The sequence below is a fragment of the Monopterus albus genome, unplaced genomic scaffold (genome assembly GCF_001952655.1).
Source record: "Monopterus albus unplaced genomic scaffold, M_albus_1.0 scaffold21.1, whole genome shotgun sequence".
In the NCBI taxonomy this organism is placed as follows: domain Eukaryota; kingdom Metazoa; phylum Chordata; class Actinopteri; order Synbranchiformes; family Synbranchidae; genus Monopterus; species Monopterus albus.
This window is the reverse complement of record NW_018127901.1, coordinates 1,513,964-1,536,264: the sequence shown is the minus strand read 5'-3', so window position 1 is coordinate 1,536,264 and position 22,301 is coordinate 1,513,964. Positions and strand designations below refer to the sequence as shown.

General features: G+C 42.4%; 1 protein-coding gene across 5 annotated transcripts in view; it reads left to right on the top strand.

Annotated features, from left to right (window-relative positions):
- Positions 1-22,301, top strand: part of LOC109956732 (protocadherin-1-like) — a 187,833-nt gene that overhangs the window by 129,062 nt on the left and 36,470 nt on the right. Inside the window, exon 6 of one of the 5 annotated variants that reach the window (XM_020594075.1) lies at positions 9,649-11,954. The exons of 3 other annotated variants lie outside the window; for them this stretch is intronic. In XM_020594075.1, the coding sequence (XP_020449731.1) occupies positions 9,649-9,718 (70 nt within the window). In that variant the 3' untranslated portion in view covers positions 9,719-11,954. Of the gene's footprint in view, positions 1-9,648; positions 11,955-22,301 lie in introns of those variants that run through there. One more of the 5 variants, XM_020594076.1, reaches the window with a different exon arrangement.

Here is a 22,301-nt window from a genome sequence, read left to right as displayed (position 1 = left end):
GCTCTGCAGCTCAGCTTCAGCAGGCAGAAAATGAAGAGCTGTGGACTTTGTGTGTGTGTGTTTGCAGGTGGACGAGGCGATTCAGTGAACTTCCTATTTCCTGGTCCTGCTAATTTGGCATAGAGACTGGAAATGAATGAGAAGAGTTAGTCACAAGCAGCAGTGTTGATGGTGCTGAATACATGTACGGATACTAATACAAATAACTAAGAGTAGACATTCACAGGATGTGGTGTTCTGGTGGCTGCAATGTCCCTACTGAAATTCAAATCCTAATAAAACTGTTACTCTCAGTACTAATAATAGTGCTACTCCCACTACTGCAAACAGTAACTGCTACTGCTAGTAACTTAGACTGTTGCTATTACTTTTGCATTTCTATTACTGCTTCAACTGCTACCTGACCTGCTAATAATACTACTGCAACTTCTACAGTTACTACAAATACTACTGGCATTTTCCCAACTCCTACTTACACAACTCAGCTACTGTTACTACTAATAGCACTACAGTTATTACTACAAATAATACTGACATTACAATTGCTGCTGTTAATACTGCTAAAAAATATTACTTCTACTTCTACTGCTGTCGCTATTATCACTGCTAGTACTGCTTTGACTAATGTTATAAAAGCTTTTCTATTACTACTACTACTACTACTACTACTATCACTACTACTAATCTAAGTGCTACTACTACTGTTATTTTTGCTCTGAATACCAGTACAGTACATGGCCTTTTTCTGGACTGGTATCCCAGGAGGAGCACTTGATTTCTACATGTGTGTGACCCTCGTCAGTAGCCAGGCTCTTTAATTGACACTCATGCATCTCACCTGTTTGCAGCGAGCGTGCCCCCCCCAAAGCCACGGGGATCTGTTCTAACAAACTCCTGCTGCCTGTGTAATTCATACTTCATGTTAAAGCTCTTCTAATAGGCTCATGTAATGATTCTGTTCAATTCACTCTGGGATCTCAAGCAAACCTTAAACCTTGGTCCAGTTTTGCCTCGTCTTGGTCTGACTAGCTGAGTGACTGTTCATCAGCCTGTCTTCTACAGAGCGACTGAGAAAAAGGAGATAAACGTCAGAGTGGGAACAGAAGAGCTGAAAGTGATTTGACCAAAAAAAAGAGCCATAGAGACGAAAAAGCTGAGAACTGAGAGAGAAAGCAAGAACACTTAAGAGAGAAAATTGACTTTGAAAAATGAGAAGGAGAGAGCTACGGGTCAGAACTTCTCCAATAAAGCAAAGAAGAAAGATTCAGCCTTGGCAGGAGAAACTGAAACGTGTTCCTGAGAGCTCTTCAGCCCTGGCGGACACATCCAGCTTCTCTTTCCACTCTCCCACAGTAATTTAACTGATTTAATTCTTCAAAATGGAGTCGCTCTGTCAGTCTGAGCAGTTTTTTTCTCAGCTGTCACATTTGAGATGTTCTCAGCCTCGTCCACATTAAATCTGTTTAACAGCAGCACATAAAAAAATAACATAAATTCAAAGGATGAGCTACAGTACGTAAAACAGCACAACAAGCATGTCAGAGCTTAATAAAGACGGCAATACGGCTGACAGCTGATGCCAGGCAATAAGCTAATACCAACTGATGAAGCAGTATAGACAGACAGACGGTATGGATGATAGCACTGGCAGCTTAGGGCTGACAGACAGCTGATATCTGATGAGTCAGTCAGAGCCCAGTGCTGGAGTTACATTTAAAGAAAGCTGCCCAGCTGTGAGACTGATAGCCAGTGGTGGAAGCGTAAAAATAAGGTCAAAATAAACCGGTGTTAGCAGAAAGATGTGCCCATGCATAATAAACATAAATTAATCTGAAAATGGTTCATTTGTAGGGAAGGTGTTCTGTTGGAGAACGATAGGAGCCTTCACACTATCTAAGACCATTTTGAAATTGAGTTAATTCCTTTGTCTTGCCTTTTTTGGACAGCACATGGAATCAGTGACTGAGAAAATGGTACAGAAAGAGGAAAGTGATGTGCAGTAAAAATCAGCTGGTCATCATAGATCCACACAAAAACTGGAAGTGAAAATTCTTCCGATGTAGACATTTGACAAACATCTATCAACCAGTAGGACACAAAAACTGGAAGTGAAAATTCTTCGATGCAGACATTTCACAAACATCTGTCAACCAGCAGTTTGGAACTTCCTCACAATCAACAGTTTTTCAGCTTGTTGTCAGCTGTTGTTTGAGGGTGGAATCACACACAGGCATCAGCTGTACCCCGACCATGTTTGCATCATCCTTTGTCCTCACCAGAACTATGCTGACTGTATGCTTACCTGCTTTCGTCACCAATGACCTCTTGCAACCGCATGAAGAGAGGTTGTTGCTTTTGAGCCACAGCGATGGAGGTATTGTGACATTGCCACAAAAACATCACAGGAGACGGTCATATGACTTGATGGGCACACCACACATTTTATCTTTTATATTAAAGTACTCTTTGGATCCTTTACATGTCAGCATAGTGTGTTTGACATCGATTTCCCAAAATGTTGTAGGTGTGAGTGCCTGCAAGTTTCCTGGAAAAACAGTTCTTAGAAATTGAACCACTTGGTAAACCCTAGCAGAACAGTACACACGGCTCAGGACAAAAAGACAGTCCACCCACCGGACCCCATGTGTGGCACTGTTTATTCTATTGTGGACAGTGTGAAAAGGAAGCCTGGAGCTGTGAATGGAGCACATTGCTGGACAGCAACCATTACATTATCACAGGCGTGACAGACAGAGACGAATGTTGAGCCACACTGCCACTTGACATCACATTCAAATTTCTCTTTTATGCAGCCACACAACATTTCAGTGAAGGTATAAAATGCCTCAGAGGTCTCTCTGGCTTTTTATATTCTCTACAGTGTGCAGCTGCTGGAGACTCACCGACTGGACAATCTGCAGGCAGATGCAGAGCTCCTCAGGCTGTGTTGAGCTTCTGTTAAAAGGGGTCTTTTTGTTAGTTCTCTCTCTATCTGAAGTCCTGAGAAAGCCTCAGGCAGTGGAAGACTGACTGTGAAAAGACGGAGAGTCTCACTTTGAACCACTTGCTTGTATAGATACAATCGTCCCCATCGAGATTTTTGTTATTAACCAGCTGAAATAACAGGATCACTTTCAGAACTTGTCCAGGTTAAAATGATATTGACAGCATACTTTGAAAAGTGTGACACTTCAGCGTTTCTATCCCTTAGCCCTAGTGACCAAAAAGCTCATAAAGTATGACGTTGTAGATGTATCTATCTATCTATGCTACAGACATTATTTGTGTCTTTCTCATCAGTGTTGGGGTTAATTAAGCTCTCCATTCCCCTGACGCCTGCGGACTCATCATTCTGAGTGTGATCGAGCACTAAATCAGTTGATCAAACCTAACGGCCGGTGGGACGGCAGGCAGCAAGGTTTCTCCACTTTGCATATATTGCCTCAGGGTTGTTTTTCTCTTCAGCGGGGCTCCATCAAAGCCCATTTCTGCTGCACATTACTCCCTGAACTCAGAGTAGCTGTGCTTTCTGACTGGCAGTCTGTGTTTCTTTTTTCAGTTTCTTCCAGAGGACTGTTTTTGACAGCAGATTTTGACATGTGTCCTGTCATCCTGGAAGGTTGCAGGTTCTGGCTTCAGTCAATGTCCCGAAAGGTCTTTGATTCCGGCACCTTACTTTGTGTGCATGTGATTTCTGCTCTTCTGTCAGCTTTTGATGATGATTAAAGGTCATGAGTGGCATTTCATTCTGTAGTGGAGTTGCATTATCACGACCCCTGGTAGTTTTCTAACTGAAGGGCCACTCTAAAAAGAGGACAGCTTTGCAATGATAGAAATTTGAAGGAGGCAGAACAGGACAAAGCTTTACAACAGTAGGATTTGGGTTTTGGTTTTGCTGTACCTTTGGCACATGCAGAGGCTTCATATTGGAGCTGGCATACCCTCTGTCCTCATTGTTCGGTTCAATTCAATACCCAGTTCATTGTTCCTGTTCACATATAGACACAACTCTCATATCTATAAGCTAAAGTCAAAGTAAAACCAGCATAGCACAAAGACTGAAAAAAGGGGGAGATGCACCCTGTGGGTCCCCGCCATGTAGTTGTTGAGCTAACATGACAGTGAAAGTCCTCTGGCTCTGTTTGCCGATGAAGACAGTAGTCAGATGTTCTTGAGCTGGGATTGTTTTGTTAAATTCCTACACTGTTCCTCTTGGTATGCAAACCATCAGAAGTGAATGATTTTACAGTAAAGTTCAGTGCTGATAACTTTAAAAAGGTTAGAGAGGGCAGCTTGTGACCAGAAGGCTGGCAGATTGGTCCTGGACCAGCAGGGTAAACCCACTGGGCAATTCTTGCCTGTGACTTTTTGAATAAACCAGCACGGATATATTTTTTATATACTCAAGTGGTCTGAGTCGTCCCTCTGAGTTCCTGGTTTGAAAGAACCGGATGAGGCTTTATAATGGTTTTTAGCCTTTAAGTCTATGGCAAACAAATGGGAAAACCTCAGGAGAGAAGCAACCTTTCTGCTCTGGCTCCCTCTGGAGCAGAAGTCTCAGTGGAGCTGAAGCGCTACCTGCTGGGACTCCACACTGACCTCTGACCTCCTCTCCTGTGAGTCAGATTCTTTGTCTTGATCTGCAAAATAAAACAAAAAAAAGTGCAACAAACACCGACGTGTACTGACTGCATACAAAACAGCTTACAAAATATAATTGTAAGGTTTCCTTGAAAGACGAACACATATTTATCATTTTCCCAGTTTTATTAGACCAGTGTAGGACAATATTTGGATATGGTTCAATAACTTTTGCAGAGCAAAGACAAATGTGGAGGTTGTCTGTGGAGTTGTGTGTGTCTGTGATAAGATATTCCTTCTCATCAGCTAACAACCAGCATGCTTATAATATGGAAAACTAAAACATCTGAGATTTTTCTTTCTCTTGTGAGATTTCTCCAAATCATGTGAGGACATTTTCTAATTTTAATTTGTCTGTCCAGTGGGTGGGTTTTTGTCCTTCTGGTTAACATCCCTGAGATAAAGAAGAAACCCAACCTTAGTAAAAGGTTAAACAACCTTCAGTGGAGGTTTGAATAACTGTTGGAGACTTTGTAGTCACACGAAGACTAATGTTTAATGCTTGGGAGTGTTTCATGGAATTAACGTGCTTCGTGAACAAACTGATCAACTTAAGGTTGTATTTTTTTTTTCTTTCAGCAGAGTCCAGGTGTTTGTTTTCCCACTTTTGTTCGGTTTATCTGCAGCAAACAACAAGGGCAACGCTCTTGACTTTACAAACACAAGTACAGCATTTCTCCTTTTGATTTAGATGCACAAAATCTGTCTTTGCAGAGTTAAATATGAAAAACTAAAGGTGCATATTTTATCACAGGACTGAATTTACTGACTCTGAAATACAAAGCAGGCTGCAGTCACTCAGTCACATGGCCCATACAGAAAGACGTGTTTAGGACCAGCTCAGCATCCCAGGCAGTTTACAGCTTACACTATAATCAATGGTCAATCCAAAGCAGGATGTAGTCTCTCTTTATGTAGCCCAGTGAGATTGTTTTTTGAGATTTCTGCTTTTATGATGTTCAGTGGTCATGAGTAGCGTCTTATTTCTTAGCTGACATATTTTCCCATGACCCCTTGTAGAACTCTGATTGGAGGGCCTCTCCAAACCCAGGGCAACTTGAAATAAAAGGAGTGTTAAGTGGGTATACTGAGACAATGTTCAGAGCTAGTGCAGGAAGCACTGCGTCGCAAGGTGAATGTAGAGTATATGTAGATGCTGGGGATGTGTGTCTGTGTGTAGTGCAGCCATTTCTCCCAGTACAAACACAGTCAGATCTAAAGGCCACTAAGCAGCTCCACTGGTGCAGAGTGGGACGGTGGGGAGGGGGGTTCGGTTCTTTGCCAAAGGGCACTTCAGTGGTGGAAATGAAGAAGAACAAGTGCTTTTATTTCACTTTCCCAAAGCTGATTTATTCTGCTGGTTCAACTTGAATCGTTGACCCTCAGTCTCACGCCTGCTTCTCTATCGTTGTTAAGCACCATTAGCACCAACAGGCATCATCATCACCAACCATAACAGTGATCTATCCCCACCCATAACCATCTGCTCAAACACTGTAGGAATAAAACAATAAAAAAAACTCACTGAGCAAAACCCAGTGTTTTGCAGAATCATCGAGTATCGACACTGTGTCTGATGGTAGGGTTGATAAAATACAACAAAGCACTACTGTCCTTCTAAACTCAAGGTTCAGTCACCGGCCTTTTCCTTTTGGCTTTTAACCACCTTCTCTTCTTCACAGAAAGGTAGTAAGACAGAAAGTGAAACCTCAGTTTAGAACACGCTACCAAAATGATGGGACCCAAGACTAAGAATGAACCACCAAGCTATTTTTTTATGGATATACTGCAGTCTCCTGAACCTCGAGGTGTCACATTAAGTTTTCTCCTGAACTGCTCTGCTGTGAGGTATCTGATATACAGCAGTGCAGTTCAGCTCCAGCTCCTCAAGGAAGGTCTAATAATCACTACTGTATCAAATGGAAATGTTCTCTTTGTTTTGAGCATCGTGTGAGACACATAACCCCTGAACTGTCAGTTCTAATGTATGTAAGGGCCAAGGGGCTTGTTCAAAACATTTAGAAAACAGAAACATATACCCTGTTTATCCCTGTATTAGAAACGTTTTTTAAGTTCAAAGTGCTTGAAAATTCTAAATATCCCAAATATATGTTTGATTCTTACAAATGAGCACTGCTCGTTACGGATCCATGAGGCATTAGGGCTAAGATCTTCATCCTCTGCACCTTCAGCATCTGTCAGGTCTGCAGCCTGGAGACTGAGCAGAACCTGCAAATGCTCTAAAAATCTGCTGCGGCGTTTCTTTTTCTCCCTCCTAAATATTACCCACACTAAAATTACATATCTGCCTCAGGGCCTTGTGTAACCTGGCTTTGATTCAGCACAGTTGTGACCCACTTCCCAGATCAATGACATCTGGAGGTGGAGGAGGAGGTGGCAGAAGGGACAGGGGGAGGGAGGGACGGAGAAGGGAAGGAAGGTCGCGGGGAGGTGCTGATGATGTCTAACAAACGTGCCCAGCAGGAGGTAACCTCTGGAGCAGGTAGCGTGGAGGAGGCACTAAACGAGGACGACATCCAACTGTGTGTTTCATTATGAACAGATGCTGCCGCAAAGGGAGGGAGAGCAAGGAATGTAGGACTGAAGAGAAGGAGGGAGGAAGAAGAGAAAGAATGACTGAGAAGTCAAGGATGTGAGACAGGTGTAGAAGGAAGGATGGAAGGAAAAGATGTGGCAGGAAGAGAGAGAAGAAGGGATTAAATGAAGGTAAAGACAGAAAGAGAGAACAGGTGGAAGTAGGAAAAGAAGGAAGGAAGGAAAGAAGAGAGAGGAAAGTGAGGAAGGGATTAGATGAGCACTGTAATCCTTTACAACTGCAGCATCACCTCTGACTCTGTGTGTATGTGGACACGTCTTTCTATGGTTGTGGACACATTTCAGTTCAGTGCCATCACTGTGAGGACATTTTGGTTGGTGCTGACACCTCCAGGGGCCTGTTTGGGGTTCAGATTTGAATTAGGTTTAGGTTGGGTTAGGGTTTCGCCAGCGGTTCCCAAATGGAGGGGAGCGGCAAAGGCTAAATATAACTGACATCTATGGTAGTGAGGGTGGTAGGGAGGACTGAAATATATTTAAAAGGTGCAGTGTGTGTGCATAATTATGTTTAGCTTAGAAGGAGGAGGAGGAGCCACCATGTTTGCTATAGTTGCCCAGAATTGACAAACCACACGCTGAATCTAGAGCGTGAAATGTGCCTTTTCACATTAGTAGCAGCTTGGATTTGGAGACACAAGGAAGACAAAGAAGAAGCACTATTAGAAACAAGAGGAAGCATTGTGGTGAGTTTAAGAACTATAATTTAAAGAAGTGAAGTATCATAGTTCCACTTTAACACAAGAAAAGGGAAGACTGCACGAATCCCCATCGTCAAAGAAGCAAAGACATGAAGAAATGGGATAGGCAGCGGCACAAGACAAGAGTAAACACTGGTGGCCTTTCCCAGATGGAAGTCAAATGTTCCCAGAATGACAGGGAAGCTGCCTGTTTTCTGCTGGACAGGTGATTTAGCCTAAAGTTAAAGCTAAAATTAACCTAAATACAAGTTTTGTTTAATGCTGGAACACAGCCAGTGCTGAGTAACCCACTGCGGTCAAATGAGCCAACGTTAGCTTGGTCAAGTCAGCAGCGCTTGTTTTCCGAGTGCACTATTTGTCTTACTCTTACAGTAGTTGCTGTAAAAGCGCTGTGAGAGCTAGTTACCACGATGTTGTGATCTTCAACGTCACCACTAGATGTCACTAAATCTCACACACTGCACCTTCAAAGCATGAAAGCAGGGACTGATCATAAGTAGTTTGGGAACTGCTGGGTACAGTTAAGACTTGGGGGTGGATGTTGAGTTGTGACAGTTAAGGTCTAGGTAAGGGGCTGGGGATATGGGGGTTGTATTATGTCACTGGTTGTTCATGCAAACCAGATATACAAATACTTGTTAGTGTCAATATGCAGATAATGAGCCATGTGTGTGTAAAGTGACCAAAGGAAAAGGAAACCATGTCCAGTACAAACAAAATGTACTGGGGGAAGCTTGATTGATTGAACCAGGACACAAATCTGAAGTCAGCTTGCATTAAACTCTTTTAGCAGCTGAACTTAGATGATCACCTGAACTACTAGATAAACCAATTACTTTAGCTGCTAAACTGAACCGAACTGGACTAAACGGCTAAGATGCCAAACAATTTCAGATATCAGATCAAACAGTTTCATGTAAAGCAAAAAAAAAAAATTATGTAACTCCCACAGTGACCTGTTTACTAGCCTGAACCAAAGGGTTAAAACGGCTTCTCGACATGAACCACTAGCTGATGGAAATGTAACTATTTTTACTAAATTTACTATTTAGTTGCCTAACTGAGCTGTTAGTGATCTACTTAATAGGACCAATATAAACCCAAGTATTTTCATAATTTATGTTTTTTACTCACTTTGTTTACTCACAATTTTGATCAGTGTTGAGCTTTAATGCCTTGATTAATTCACACAACTATTTTATTCATAATTAATTTAATATTAGAATCTGAATTTTCCCATGAGCTGCAGGCTCAACATGTCTTCGTGGTGGAGGAACGGAGTGTCTCTGTCTTTTTTTTTACACTCAATCTGTGTTTAGAGTTTGGTCTCATTTCAGATTTTTTGTGTTTTTGAATGTTGCATCCAGTTTGACCATGTGCACCCCTTATTTACACTTTTTTTCTGTTTGCCAAGACAAATATTATCAGTATCCTAAGTGTTGCATTCAGCTGTGACAGTGTGAGTTTATGGCTTGTTTACACGTTTTTGTTTTGTTTTTATCCAAGATTTTATTTTGCGTTATTGTGGCTCTGCAAACTGCTCCTTTTTCAACTTTGGTTTTCTTCAACCAGCTTTTAATACTCCTACATGTTTTTTGACATTTTTTTCTCACTGATGAGACATTTTGCATGGAATGTGTTTTCTGCGTTGCGTTACCTGAGGTGTAAGACGTTCGTATCTATCCTCTTGTAGGTGGAGCGTCGTCGAGCACCAAGCCGGAGAGGGGGGCCGGACAAAAAAGACTGCCTTAAGACAAAACTAAAGACACAGAGCATCTAAAGCTTCTCTTTTTTCCTCCTCCAATTTACACAAAGAAAACAGATTCAGTTCTCAAGCTTTTTTTCTTCTTTGCTGCAGTTTGGAGGATTTTTTTCTCTTCCATTTCCTCCTTGTCTGTGGTTGTGAACTGCTTTTTTGTCATATTTCACATTCCTGGTGCAAGTTTTTGTCAAGGATCAAATCACAAAAACAAAATTAAAAAAAATAACAAGAAAGACAAAATGTTTTTGTTGGAGACAAAGTTCTGAACAACAGGGAATAAATCACGTTTGGTTCTTCTGGGCTCTTTTTTCCTTCCATGTGCTTGCTAGGCCGTTTTCGAGAGGTGGATTTATCCTTCTTTGTCGAGGCTGCGCTCTTTTCTGTGTGGATGAAACCGAAGCCTAAGTGGAAACATCACATTTGCAGTGGATTATCGACTCTCCACCTTTGATGGATTTTTGCTCTTGTTGCTCTTTTTTCTGCTGGTTTTGGGGCATTTTTTCCCTGTGTGAAAACTGTAGTTCCACTTTGTTTTCCAAGGGTCACATTTTATGTGGAAATCAATCCCTTTTGAAACATGTAACTGTTTTTTTGGTAGCCCTGGTGCCTGTAGTTGATGATTGACAGTCAGGGTTCGGAGGACAGGGTGAATGGCGTGCAATCAGCTGACCCACATCCTCGCACCGGCCAGTAGAAGCTCTGGTAGTAACCAACAGGTAGTAACCATGTCACTACTGCCACTCTCGTGCCTCCCTGTTTAAACGAGCATGTGGCCACAGTTAAGGGAGTCAGATCAGATCCTAGCTTAGCACGAAGACTGGCAGCAGGGGAACTGCTAGACGAGCTGCCAAGAGAAAAAAAGACTAAAGCACCACAAAGTGTCAGTATTTGGCAGAAAAAGTCACTTTTACATATATTTCCTCCTGAGTGCAATGTCATGTTTGTTTTTTAAACAAACAAACAAACAACCACAAAGATATTCACTCTTGTTTGAGCTCACTTTATTTACAACCTTTCACTCATCAGACCTTCATCACATAAAACTCATACACACAAAAAGCACATGCGTAGGATAAACATAACCCAGGAGAAAGTAACCAATCAGAAGGAAGCAGCAGCTCCCTGGTATTCATACTGATGAGGCTCAATGAGCTGCACTAATCATAATCAAACCCTCATAACTCAGCTGTAATGTGCTGCTCAGAACATGCTGGTCAGTTAGTCAGTAGCCAAATTCAAGGGATCTGTACCAAAACGTCTGTATATGTCCTGTGTTTGTATTAGAAATGAATATTGGATGATACAAAAAAGAAAAGGCTAATAAAAAAGTAAGTGGTTGACAGGTTCTTGCAGTTGTGGCCTGTTTCAGATTCAGGAACACTTTTAGTACCACGTGCACATATCAAGTCCAAGCAATCCTGCAAATAGTTAAACAGCAGTTGCACCATAAATGAAGAACAAATTTAGAAGTTGTTCCACCTCATAGCCTCCTTGATCTGCTGTCATGCTAGCACTTCCCCTGCCTCCAGTCTCTGTGCTAAGCTACAGTAAATGCATCCTAATCTCATTACTGTATCTTATAGTATTAATATAGCTAGGATGAAAAATTGACATATAATATTAAAATGTAGTATCATATATGATAGTTTACAATATATGAATTGCAGCAGAATATGATTATGATGTTATGGGGGAACGATGTGAACTCGTCTATCTGTCTACACTATCTATCTGTCTCTATCTCCCTCTCTGCTGCGCCATATTTGAACCAAATCAGCTCTCCATCTTCATCACTCCTCTTCCTCCTTTCCTTAGCAAAAGTTTCAACTTGTAAAAGACAAAATAGCTTGTGTTTTTTATGACATTCACTGCCAGTGAATCCAGTCATCCATGCAGTTAAAGTCTCTGCGACCTGTTAATCAAATTGCTAAAGACCTCCAGGCAGATCTCCACTTCCTTGTATCTTCCAGTAATTAAACCTGTGCAGGGCTCAGCTGGTTGCTTAGTATGACTGCTTAGTCACAGATGAGTAACCACCGATCAAAGCCTGGACTATTTGTAAGTGTTTATTCTGAATTATCGCAGTATGTTCATGGGATATAAAGTTGTAAAGTGGTGTATGAATTTGAGTATTTGTAGTCGACACAGGTTTTCGGTAGGAATCAAACGGAGCACTTCAGTGACCTCCTGCTGTACCTGTGAATGTACTTTGTATTCAGAGGTTTTTATTACAATAAACAAGTGCTGATATCAGATATGATGCTGCTTCACCTTTTGTATATTAGGGCTTTTTCTGTCTTATGCCTGCATGTGTAAAGCCAAATTGCAAGGCCCTGCTGAGGAACTGCAAAAGAAATCTGCAGTGTGTGGTTCTGGTTAAATATTTTATAACACTGTTTATTTTTATTTTTATAGGGACGCACGGTACCTAGCATGAACCACTACACTACACTTAGAGAACAACATAAACCAGCCGTGACACAGTACCGACTTTCTATCCAAAATTTTAACTGCCTAATTATATATCACTTCAGCAGCTTGAGTGCTGAGAAGGGAACGCATAAACACATTTGCAAGATTAAACAATAAACAGCCTCTGAAAGCTTTTACAACCTTGACCACCTTTCTTTCTTTTCTCCTCACATTTTTTGTGTGAACCTAACGCACAGTAAGAGGAAGCTGTACTGTGTATGCTTCAGAAACTGGCCGCATGCACACAACCTTTAACCTACCGGAAAAGCGATCTGATTTTTTTAGGCCTGAGTTTTCATCTGTGCTGAATAAAAGAGGAGTATCAGGAAGTTTTATCTTGACCAGAGCGCTTAGTTTCAGCTATTGTATAAACCAAACTTTGTCACAAATTGATCCTGAATACAAAAATCGACTGGCTTAATGTATGCCAAGTGTATGTTGTACTGTATGTAAAGTTCAACATGTTAAAATCACCCAGACGGTCACATGAAGCTGTCTTTGTGAAAATCATTTAGGACTGAACACCTGCAATATACGACAACAATGTATTAAGCCATATCCAGCTCCGAGTTAGTCTTGGACCTGAACTAAGTGGTCATGACCAGGAGGTCAAAGGTCAGAAATGACCTGACAGTGAACATGAGAAGATAAAGATAAAAAAAAAAAAGAACATTCAGCCTATTTTTATTATTTATATAATTATATCTTGTCATCTCTGAGGCTGTAGAGAAGTGAAAATAGCCTTACTGGTAATGTGTGGTTGTTTGTGAAGTTTCTGTGAAGTGTGTGTTGTGGCAAACTTTCTGAAGTTTGTGTCGGATCACTTAGGTACCCTGCTGTCATTTTCTGACAGATTTTCTCCTTCACTGACAACTCTACACCTGGTTACACACATCTCTCAGCCTATATATGTGACGCTGCTCTCATTTGGTCTATGTGACTAAATTTCTATCAGCTATTAATTTCAGAAATGTTGTGTGTGTATAAATATAGCTACAGTCTGCAGGTAGACCTGCTCCCTGTAAACTCAAAGGTCAGATCTCAGATCACCACCTTATAATCCGAGTTTATCCAACAGTTTATCCAGTCGAGCTGTAACCGTTTTTCTTGATGGGAAGGAGAAGGGAAAACAGTGGCTTGTTGTTTTTAGAGACAAAACCATAGTCACATGAAATTTGGATTTTTTTTTATTTGACTATTCAAATATTTGAAAATCACTGACCGCCCCTAATTCTGATAGTGTGAACAAGACAAAGTGCATCTTTAGTCAGACACTCACAACACAACCAGTGACTGACTTCGATGTGTCTTCATCAAGATCAGTATCATCTTTCTTTAGCCCACTGAAGCAAAAAAGGAAAAAAATCTCCAGGGCCAAACCTTCAACACAACTGTTCTTGAAATTCAGCTTTTTGTGAATCACATTATTCAGTGATATTCCTATGATCGCAGCTGCATGGATTTGAACCGACAGACAGTGTAAAAACAGCTCACCCAGCCAAATGTCTTGAGAACTTGCTGTATGCTATGTCTGAGCACAGTGTGGCCTACCTCCCCAGAGCTAGTGACCCCTCCCTTGCTGTCTTGAGCCTTTGCAACTAACATTATCCAACCAACAGCTGCAAATGAGTAATTGATTAGTTGACTGGCAGAAGATAAACTGTATAAGCCATTCAACAAGCACAAATACTGTCAGGTCCCAGTTCATACACTGTGATATATGTTGTTGGTTTTGTTTCTTTCTTTGTGTCACTGTAAACTGAATATTTCTGGGTTTGGACTGGTGCTTGGTCAAATCTTGTGACTATGTTCTGACTCTTTAGATCAACTGACTTGACCTGTCTGAAGAATAGCTGCACCCTGAAACCGCCAGTACTCCGAGCTTTACCATACTTTAATAACAGTGTACCACCCAGAAGCTATAGGTACAGTTCAAATGTAGTACAAAAACAGTTTGCAAGCCCAGCTCTCTTTCCCAGGAAGCTGCCCAGTACAACCACAGACGGACCTGCTGCCAGTGAGCAGCTCCACTGGAGTGGTTAAGGGCACCACAGTGGTCATGATGATGGTGTCCCACCCAGAACCTTAGCAAGCTTGCTTCGCTAACCTTTAGACCCCACTGCCCCCTTCTGACCCCTTCTGTCCAGACAAACAGGGCAACCGAGCAAAAAGTCAGGTCAAATCATATTTATATATGTTTCCCACTTTCACAAATCACAAAGTTGTCTCAAGCAGTTTTAGAATCTGCACAGCATTCTGTCGTTATGGGTCATACATGTTTTTATCAATTTAACCCTGTCCATGTTAAATCTACAGCACAATGAAATGTGCAGAAAGTGAAGGGCTCTGAATTCTTTCTGAAATCATTACAGCCCTGTTTCTACAGATCACTGAGCTCTTTATGCGCAGGCTGCCACAGACAAACATTATCTCACTGATCACAGTCAAACAGTATTACAGGAGTGATACAGAGAACTGGCCAGTGACAGGTGGGAAGGGCCTAGTAAAGGCACCAAGGTCTGTGCGTGCTCAGGGTCGTGTCTATGTTAGGATTTATGGAGATCAGTGAGACGGTCATGAGCCTTTTTGGATCAGGTACAGATATTGTTGGCTGTTAATGGCCTCCAGTGTGTTTGTGTGTGTTGGCAGCTCCATGCTCATCTTTCTGGAAGAGTTCCACATTTTGGTGTTTTTACCTTATCAGTTGTGAGCCAAAGATGTGTGTTTTTTAGCGTGTGTGTGAGTGAACCAGTCCATACTTAGTGCTGCTGTTATATTTTAATTAAAGCCAAACAGCAGGCTTAATTACTGCCATGATAAACAACACCTCTCTCTCTCTCTCTCTCTCTCTCTCTCTCTCTCTCTCTCTGTCTCTGTCTTTCTCCCCACTCCTGTCTTCAAAGCACAGACAAAGCTTGCCCAGATATATACGCACATACACGCACACACACACGGAGCCTGCGGTCGGTCTCGGCGGTGCAGCAGAACTGTGTTTATGGCTGTTAATGAAAACTGAGGCCAGAGTCCCAGAATCCCAACGCTAATCACCATCCAACTCTCTGGACAGGAGGGAGAGAGGGAGAGTTTGCAGAGACGCATGAGCACATTCATGTCTGTACATGCAGAAAGAGATAAAAAGTGAAAATGTGGAAGAGCAGTCATCCATCTCTCGCATGTGCTGCAAGTGCTGCGGTGTGGCCAGCAGTGTGTCACTGGTGCACAAACACAAGCAGTGTTCAGTTATGACCCAGGTGGAATCAACTTCGACTTCATGCATGTAGCAGTGATGTGGAGTTAGTGTGTGTGTCCATATTTAGATATGGAATATTTCAATCATGATTATTGATGTTGACTCATTATATATGAATCATTTACAAAATCATCAGTGTTTAAAGAATATTTACATTTAATTAAGTTTTTTTAATAGTTTTATTCCATCATAATAATAACTGTGCACTCGGGTTAATATCTGAGATCTGGGGCATCACAAAAAAAAAGAAGTAACACAAGGAGCCAGACAGGCTGGGAGAAAAACCTCCAGTTTGGTCCAACGTAGTTGGGAAAATGAAAGTGAACAGTAACATTTTTACCCAGACTCTGTGATAAACATCTATTGTGCTACAGCCTGATATTAAATATAAGTTTATAAAGACAAGGGCTATCTGTGTAAGTGGTGTTTCAGTGACTGCTTGGAGCGTGAAGGACACTGCATAAGGCTGACCTCTACCTCACAGCATCCAAGAAGAGAACCGTTCACAAAATGCACCAAATCTGCAAGATTAAACTTTGCCAAAGAACATGAACAACAGAATTCTGGCCATTGGCAGCACATTCTTTGGTCAAATGGACCCAAAATAAATGAGTCTGGATCAGATGGGGCCCAACATGTTTGGCGTGGCCCGGGACCAGATCAGCACACTGCAGCACGGAGGTGGGAGCGTGCTGGCGTGAGACTGCGAGTGCAAAAGGTGTCGGGGACATGATGGCACCAAGAAAGCACTTTGTACCAACTGAATGAAAAGATGACTCCCAGTCACAAGAGGCCGAGCAGGAGACGACTTTGATGACAGTGACCCCAAACACACTGCAGAGTCTGACAAGAACGTGTAAAGAACAAACTAGTGAAAACTCTGAACAGCCACGTATGTCCCCCGAAGGCAGAGCAACAAACTCCTCCAGCAAAGAGCAGCTGAGAACAATCACCAGTGAAGAACGACAAAACATCTCCCCACAGATCTGTAGAAGACTGATCGTCCATGTGCAGGAGGGTCCAGTCTGTCAGCAAGAATAAACAAGGACATACAGAATATTTCAAAAGTAAAAGAATGGAATCTCACTGGAATGGAAAAACAGCATCGTCAGCTGTTTGTGCCGATGCACTAGCATCAAAGTTTCATGTATGGATGTGCACAGATTCTTCTTTTGCCAGTTTCCTCAGAAGCTGGGTGGAAACTCACTTAATAGATGAATTACTAAATTTAGAAAACCTGATTCCTCCATTGGCTTGTTTGCAACCTGTCTGACCATCCAGCTGCTCATGTTTGTCAGCCCAGATATCTAGTCCCAGATATTAACTGATTAAGTACAAGGTTATTATTAAAAGGAATTATTACATATCTGTACTGATTTACTGCAGCTTTTAATGGAGAAAACACCAAACATAAATATGCAAACAAAACTATAGCACACTACGCATATCGGTGCAAAATGGACGTCCACCTGAGCCTCTGTAGAACATATATTGTGCAGCTTCATATGTAAATTTAATGCAAGAAATGTTTCCATTTATAAGCAAGTCTAAAAGCCTGGAGCCCTGTAAGTGTCCCCCAGCAGCAGCAGTGATCATTACAACAGAAAATATAAATGTGTTTAACTTCTCCTAGAGCCCTAGTAATAATGGAGTAAAATATAAAATAATTTCCAACAAGAAAACTCTTGAGGTATGAAAATCATTAAGCGGCTAACAAGTTTATCAAGTGGTTATTTAGACATATACCTGGTATACTGGAAGATTTGCTTGTGTGATCCTTTAAAAACTCAATTCAAAAGGTTATAAGTGTAGAACAATGCTGATCTAACTGGTGAAAGGAAGAGTTTCGAACTCGGTGTTGTCAGAATGTGAAGCTCTGTTTTGCCACTGCATCTGAAAATAATCCAGAACAGAGAATTAATTAACCGCACACAGGTTCACTGAGCTCAAACTGGCTGTAGAAAATGGACCATGTAAAGAGACATGGCCGCCCAGAGAGCACTGTGTTGGAGTGGAGAGGGCGGCTGGGAAGCACAGAAATGTTCTTCCTCCTCCGCTGAGACAGATATTCCTCCTGGCAGGAAGGAGCTTCTCTCACATTTCCACATTTCAGTGATGAAGAAGTTTATCACCCAAATTTAAACTACAAATTTAATTTCCATTCAGCTCAGTACTTGACATCTCGTACACGCCATTCATTACAGCATAGACCACTGCTGTACTGTATATGCTACTAACGTCTAGGGCTGCACGATAAATCATTTTGTGAGTATGATTTAGATCTGTGTGATCTCAGTCTCACATGACAATGATTCTGTGCTGCCCTGCAACTGTTTTTGTCATGTTGCACCACCTGCCCTGTTCACCGAGCGCCGAATAGCAGTTGAGGTAGAAATAAATCACTTTGCAGTTAATAGTTGTGGTTATTGGTTAACGCAGCCTAACGAGAAAAAAGGAGTGCTGGTTTGATGCAAGGCATCTCACTGCTGATGCAAACACAGCAGGATCATTGTCATGTGAGACTGAGATTGCACAGGGATCTGAATCACGCTCACAAAGCGACTTATCGTGCACCTCTACTGACTTCTATAGCAGTGATTCCCAAACATTTGAGGCCCATAATCCATTAAAACACAAATGATTTTCTAATCTCCCATTGTTTCATTTGAATACATTTTTAAGGCCTGAAGACATAAAATTATACGTTTTTTATGAGCAACACCTCTTGAACATAATCACCTTTGAGAAAACAGTCTCAGCAGGGGGTCCGTTCACTGTTCTAGGGCTTTTGTTCTTGATTTTGCCCAGATTTTATGAAATGAGATTTTATTGGGGTTCCCACATCCTGTGATATAAATGAAAGCTCAAACTGCAACAACAATCTGTTATTACAGTTTGTTATTAGTTTTACCTTTGTAATCATTTGCAGGGTCCCAAGCCCCAGTTTGGGAGCCACCGACCTATAAAACAACCACTGCCATCCAGAATGTTCCCCACAGTAGTGACACCTGGTTTAACATTTCTAAGCAGCAAACCTTTCCAAAATGGTCTGTTACTCCGCAGTTATAAGGATGTTTTAAGGGTTTACGATGCCTACGAAGACACGTGCAGAGGTGATGGGACGTATACTGACCGGTCAGTTCTGGTACTGAGCTGTGTGGGTGAGGGTTTGCAACACAGGAGTCTGCTGCCCGCTGTCCTAGTTAATTGTATTACTGTACTAAATCCTGTCACCTTGGCTGTCATACTCCTGCACTTTAGTGCCAACAAAGAATCAGACCAGTTGATTTGAACTGAAGAAATTTAAGATGGTATCAGATTATATTTCTGACAGTCAGAGGAAAATTCAAAGAGACATTTTCAGATTAACAGCAGTTTGGGCTGTGAGACATTTTCTGCAAAACTCAACCAGACTGTTGCTGTTAGCAGTAAGCCAGTACACACATACACATGTACACACACAAACAAAAAAGACCAAAGCCAGCAGTGTGTAGTATGTGTGTTGTGTGTGTGTTTGGGCCTGGACAGTCCTCCTTAATGAGGAGACAGAGGACAGACTGGTTTACAGAGAAAATCTTCCAAATCCCATTACTGCACTGGTTAGTGTGTGTTTACAAGTAGGAGTGTGTATCATTGTGTGTTTATTACTGTTTTATTTTTGTCTCTGAGTCTATGTAGGTCTCTATGTTGTGTGTGTGTGTGTGTGTGTGTGTGTGTGTCCCACTCTGTCCTCAGTAAACAGTAACTTCTCATTAAAGCTTTCCGCTCAACTGCCAGTGAGCACCAAGTCCTGGAACCTGGATAATCCACTGCCCAACTTTTTCTCTCTCTCTCACACACACACACACACACACACGCACACACCCACACACTAAAGCTCTTTCCAGCCTGCTGACTTACAGCCCTGGTATCAAGTCAACGGTCACCTAGAGTAAAAAAATAAATAAAAATGGAAGAATAAAGTATGGAAAAGATAAGAAAAGGAAGAGAGAGAGAAAGGAGGGGGAGGAGGAGGAAGAGGAGGAGGGTCAGCAGACACAAAGGAATGGGTAGTGTAAACAAAATGTGCAGTGTATCTGCTTGAGGAGGAATATAAGGGGGTAAAAGGGAGATGGTAGGAAAGGAAGAAGGATTGAATGAGGGAGGAGATCACTGAGATGAAGTGAGGAGAGCAGTGGAAAGGGTCAGAAAGGGAGGAAAAGAAGGAAAAGTGAGCAAGTTAGGAGGGAATGAATGGACCAAAAATGAGGTAGAGCAGGGCAAAAGAGGATTAGGAGAACAGGAAGAAAGGGAGAAAAGAGGTGATGTGTAGAAGAGGACAAGAAAGGGAGGTGAAGAAAGGACATGAGGAAGGATGGGACATAGAAGATGAGGAGAAGAAGATCGAGAAAATGAGGAGCAGCAGGAGCAGAGAAAAAAGTGGTTCTCCTCCTCCTGATAACACTTGTCTTCCTCTGCTCCTATTCACCACACCCTCTCTTTTCCTGCTCCTCTTCATCGTTTATGCCACTGGTGGAAAAGAAGAGATAAAGAGAAGAGTAGTGTAGTGCAAACTGAGGGAGATTCTGGAGCTGGAAATGTGTTTAGAAGGAGATAAAGAAGCTGAACAGGAGGAGAACAGATGAGGGAAAGGAGGTGACATAGAGAGGGAGGAGGAGGAGCACAGTTTGTGTTGAGAAGGAGATGAAGAAGCTAATACATGTCAGAGAGGGGAAAGAGGAGAGAAAAAGCAGGGTCTAGATTTACATAGAAAAGACCTGGAGGTTAACGGGCAGGAGGAGAGGACGTAGAGAAGGAAGATGAGATAAGGTGCAACGGGGCAGAAGAACAATGGAGCAGCAAAGAAGGAGCAGTGGGATGGAAAAACAGGGGAAATAGATACAATTAGAAATGGCACTCAAGAGAAAAACACAGTGGTTGAGCCTTAGAACAGGAGCAGGACACCAGAGGAGGTAAAAGGAGGAGAAGGAAGAGCAGGAAGAAAGGAACTGGAAGGCAGGAACAGCAAACAGCAAAATAATTTGGAGAGGAAGCAGAGAGAATGAAGGAAAGAGGAAAGAATAATAATGAATCAAGGCAGGAGAGAGTCAGAACAGAAGGAGCAGAGGACCAGAGGAGGAGGTGGAGGAAGGCGAGAGAACTTGCAGACTGTTAATAAAGACTTGGACCAGGAGTAGTGAGGAAAAGGAGCAGAGTCAAGGATGTACTGTAGAGGAGCAAAAAGGTACTGTAAATATAAGAAGTGAAGGAGAAAAGGAGGCAAAGCCTAGCTGAGGAAAAAGAGATGTAAAACTGAGGAAGATACTAACAAGGACCAGAGGAGGAGACTTAGAGGCTGGAACAGAGGAGCAGGAGGAGCAGCAGCAGAGGGAGTGAGACTATTTGTCATGTTAATCCTCTCCTATTAGTGGCTTCTCTGTGTGCTGTAATGATTAGCCTGTTGTCTGAGCTCCAGCAGGTCGAGGAGCAGGGGCAGCGCCCGCCCGGGCGGCCCAGCCAGGAGCCTCTGACGGCGGGCACGGCGACTCGCTGCGGGCCCCTCCTCCCCACCTCTATCCTGAGCCGAGGATTCGCCGTCGGTTTGTTTGTTCAGCGCGTGGTGCTGAATAACCAATGAGGTGATGGATGGAAGACCGTTTCCCTGGGCAACGGTTTAGAGGCCCTCCCCTCAATTAACCTCTTGGCATGGCTCACACACATCCACACACAGAGGAAAACAGACACATACAAATATTCTAGCGATAACTCGTGCATTGATATGCAAGATACAAAGTCCTATAGCCCATACACAGATTGGGCCAGGTTGAGACTGCTGCTCGTAATTCATAGCACAGAGACCAACACACACACTCAGTGGAGGATGCTGTATTTACAATTCGGGTCACACAAGCAGAGATAAAAACACACCGAGGCGAACACGGGTCAGTGGTGCTGCTGGTGCTTCTAATGCAGAGCACACACACACTTAGACATACACAGTTTGACGACAAAGCATCGCTTGTGATGTTTCTAATGCCGGACACAGGCTTGGTTTAACATGAAACACACAGTCATATCCACTATACAACACACACCGGAGAGTCTGCTGGCTGTAGATGAGCCATGTAGGAGTAAACACAACGAGGTGTGTCTGAACCTTCTCTTGTGGCTGAAGAATCAGATTTTTAGACACTTTCTCATTTCCATGCCAGCGCGTTGTTTACGTGTGCGATGCATTAGAGGACATCAAGGCTTGTGTGTTGCTGCTGGTGAGAACGGGGAGTGATGGTGGTACGCAGACAGGCCAGCTTTCACAACGCATCACATCACTCTGTGATGTGTGTGTCTGTGCTTAGGATGCTTTGGGCACATGTGCATGAGTGCGTGCATGTGGCAACAATTGCATGTTTTATTTTGTTGTGCAACTAAGAAACGGTCTCGGGTTTAGAGATGTGACCGTGTGGCTGCTAGGACTGGTTTGAGTGTGTGTGTGTGTGTGTGTGTGTGTATGTGCTGTCCAGGGGGGAGATCTTCTGCTCCAGTTATACCGGTCATACACCAGCATAGTCCTCTATGGTCCACTTCCTGTCCATTTCCTGTTGCCCTCTGACCCCTGCTGGCTGAGTTGAGGTCCTGAGGGTTTAGATAGTGTGTGTGTGTCTGTGTGTGTTGGGGGCTGTTTCCCTTTTAAACCTCAGAGGCAAAAGAGGAATAACTGAAGTGAAAATGGTGGACGACTGAATTATTTTTCCTTGTCTTCTGACTTCTACTTACAGAAAATAACAGGAAGCAGAATATAAAACCTATTCGTGTTTATTTATTTGGAAATCCTTGAACAACACCAGTGTATATGAAATGTGATAAATCTTATTCCTGCGCGACA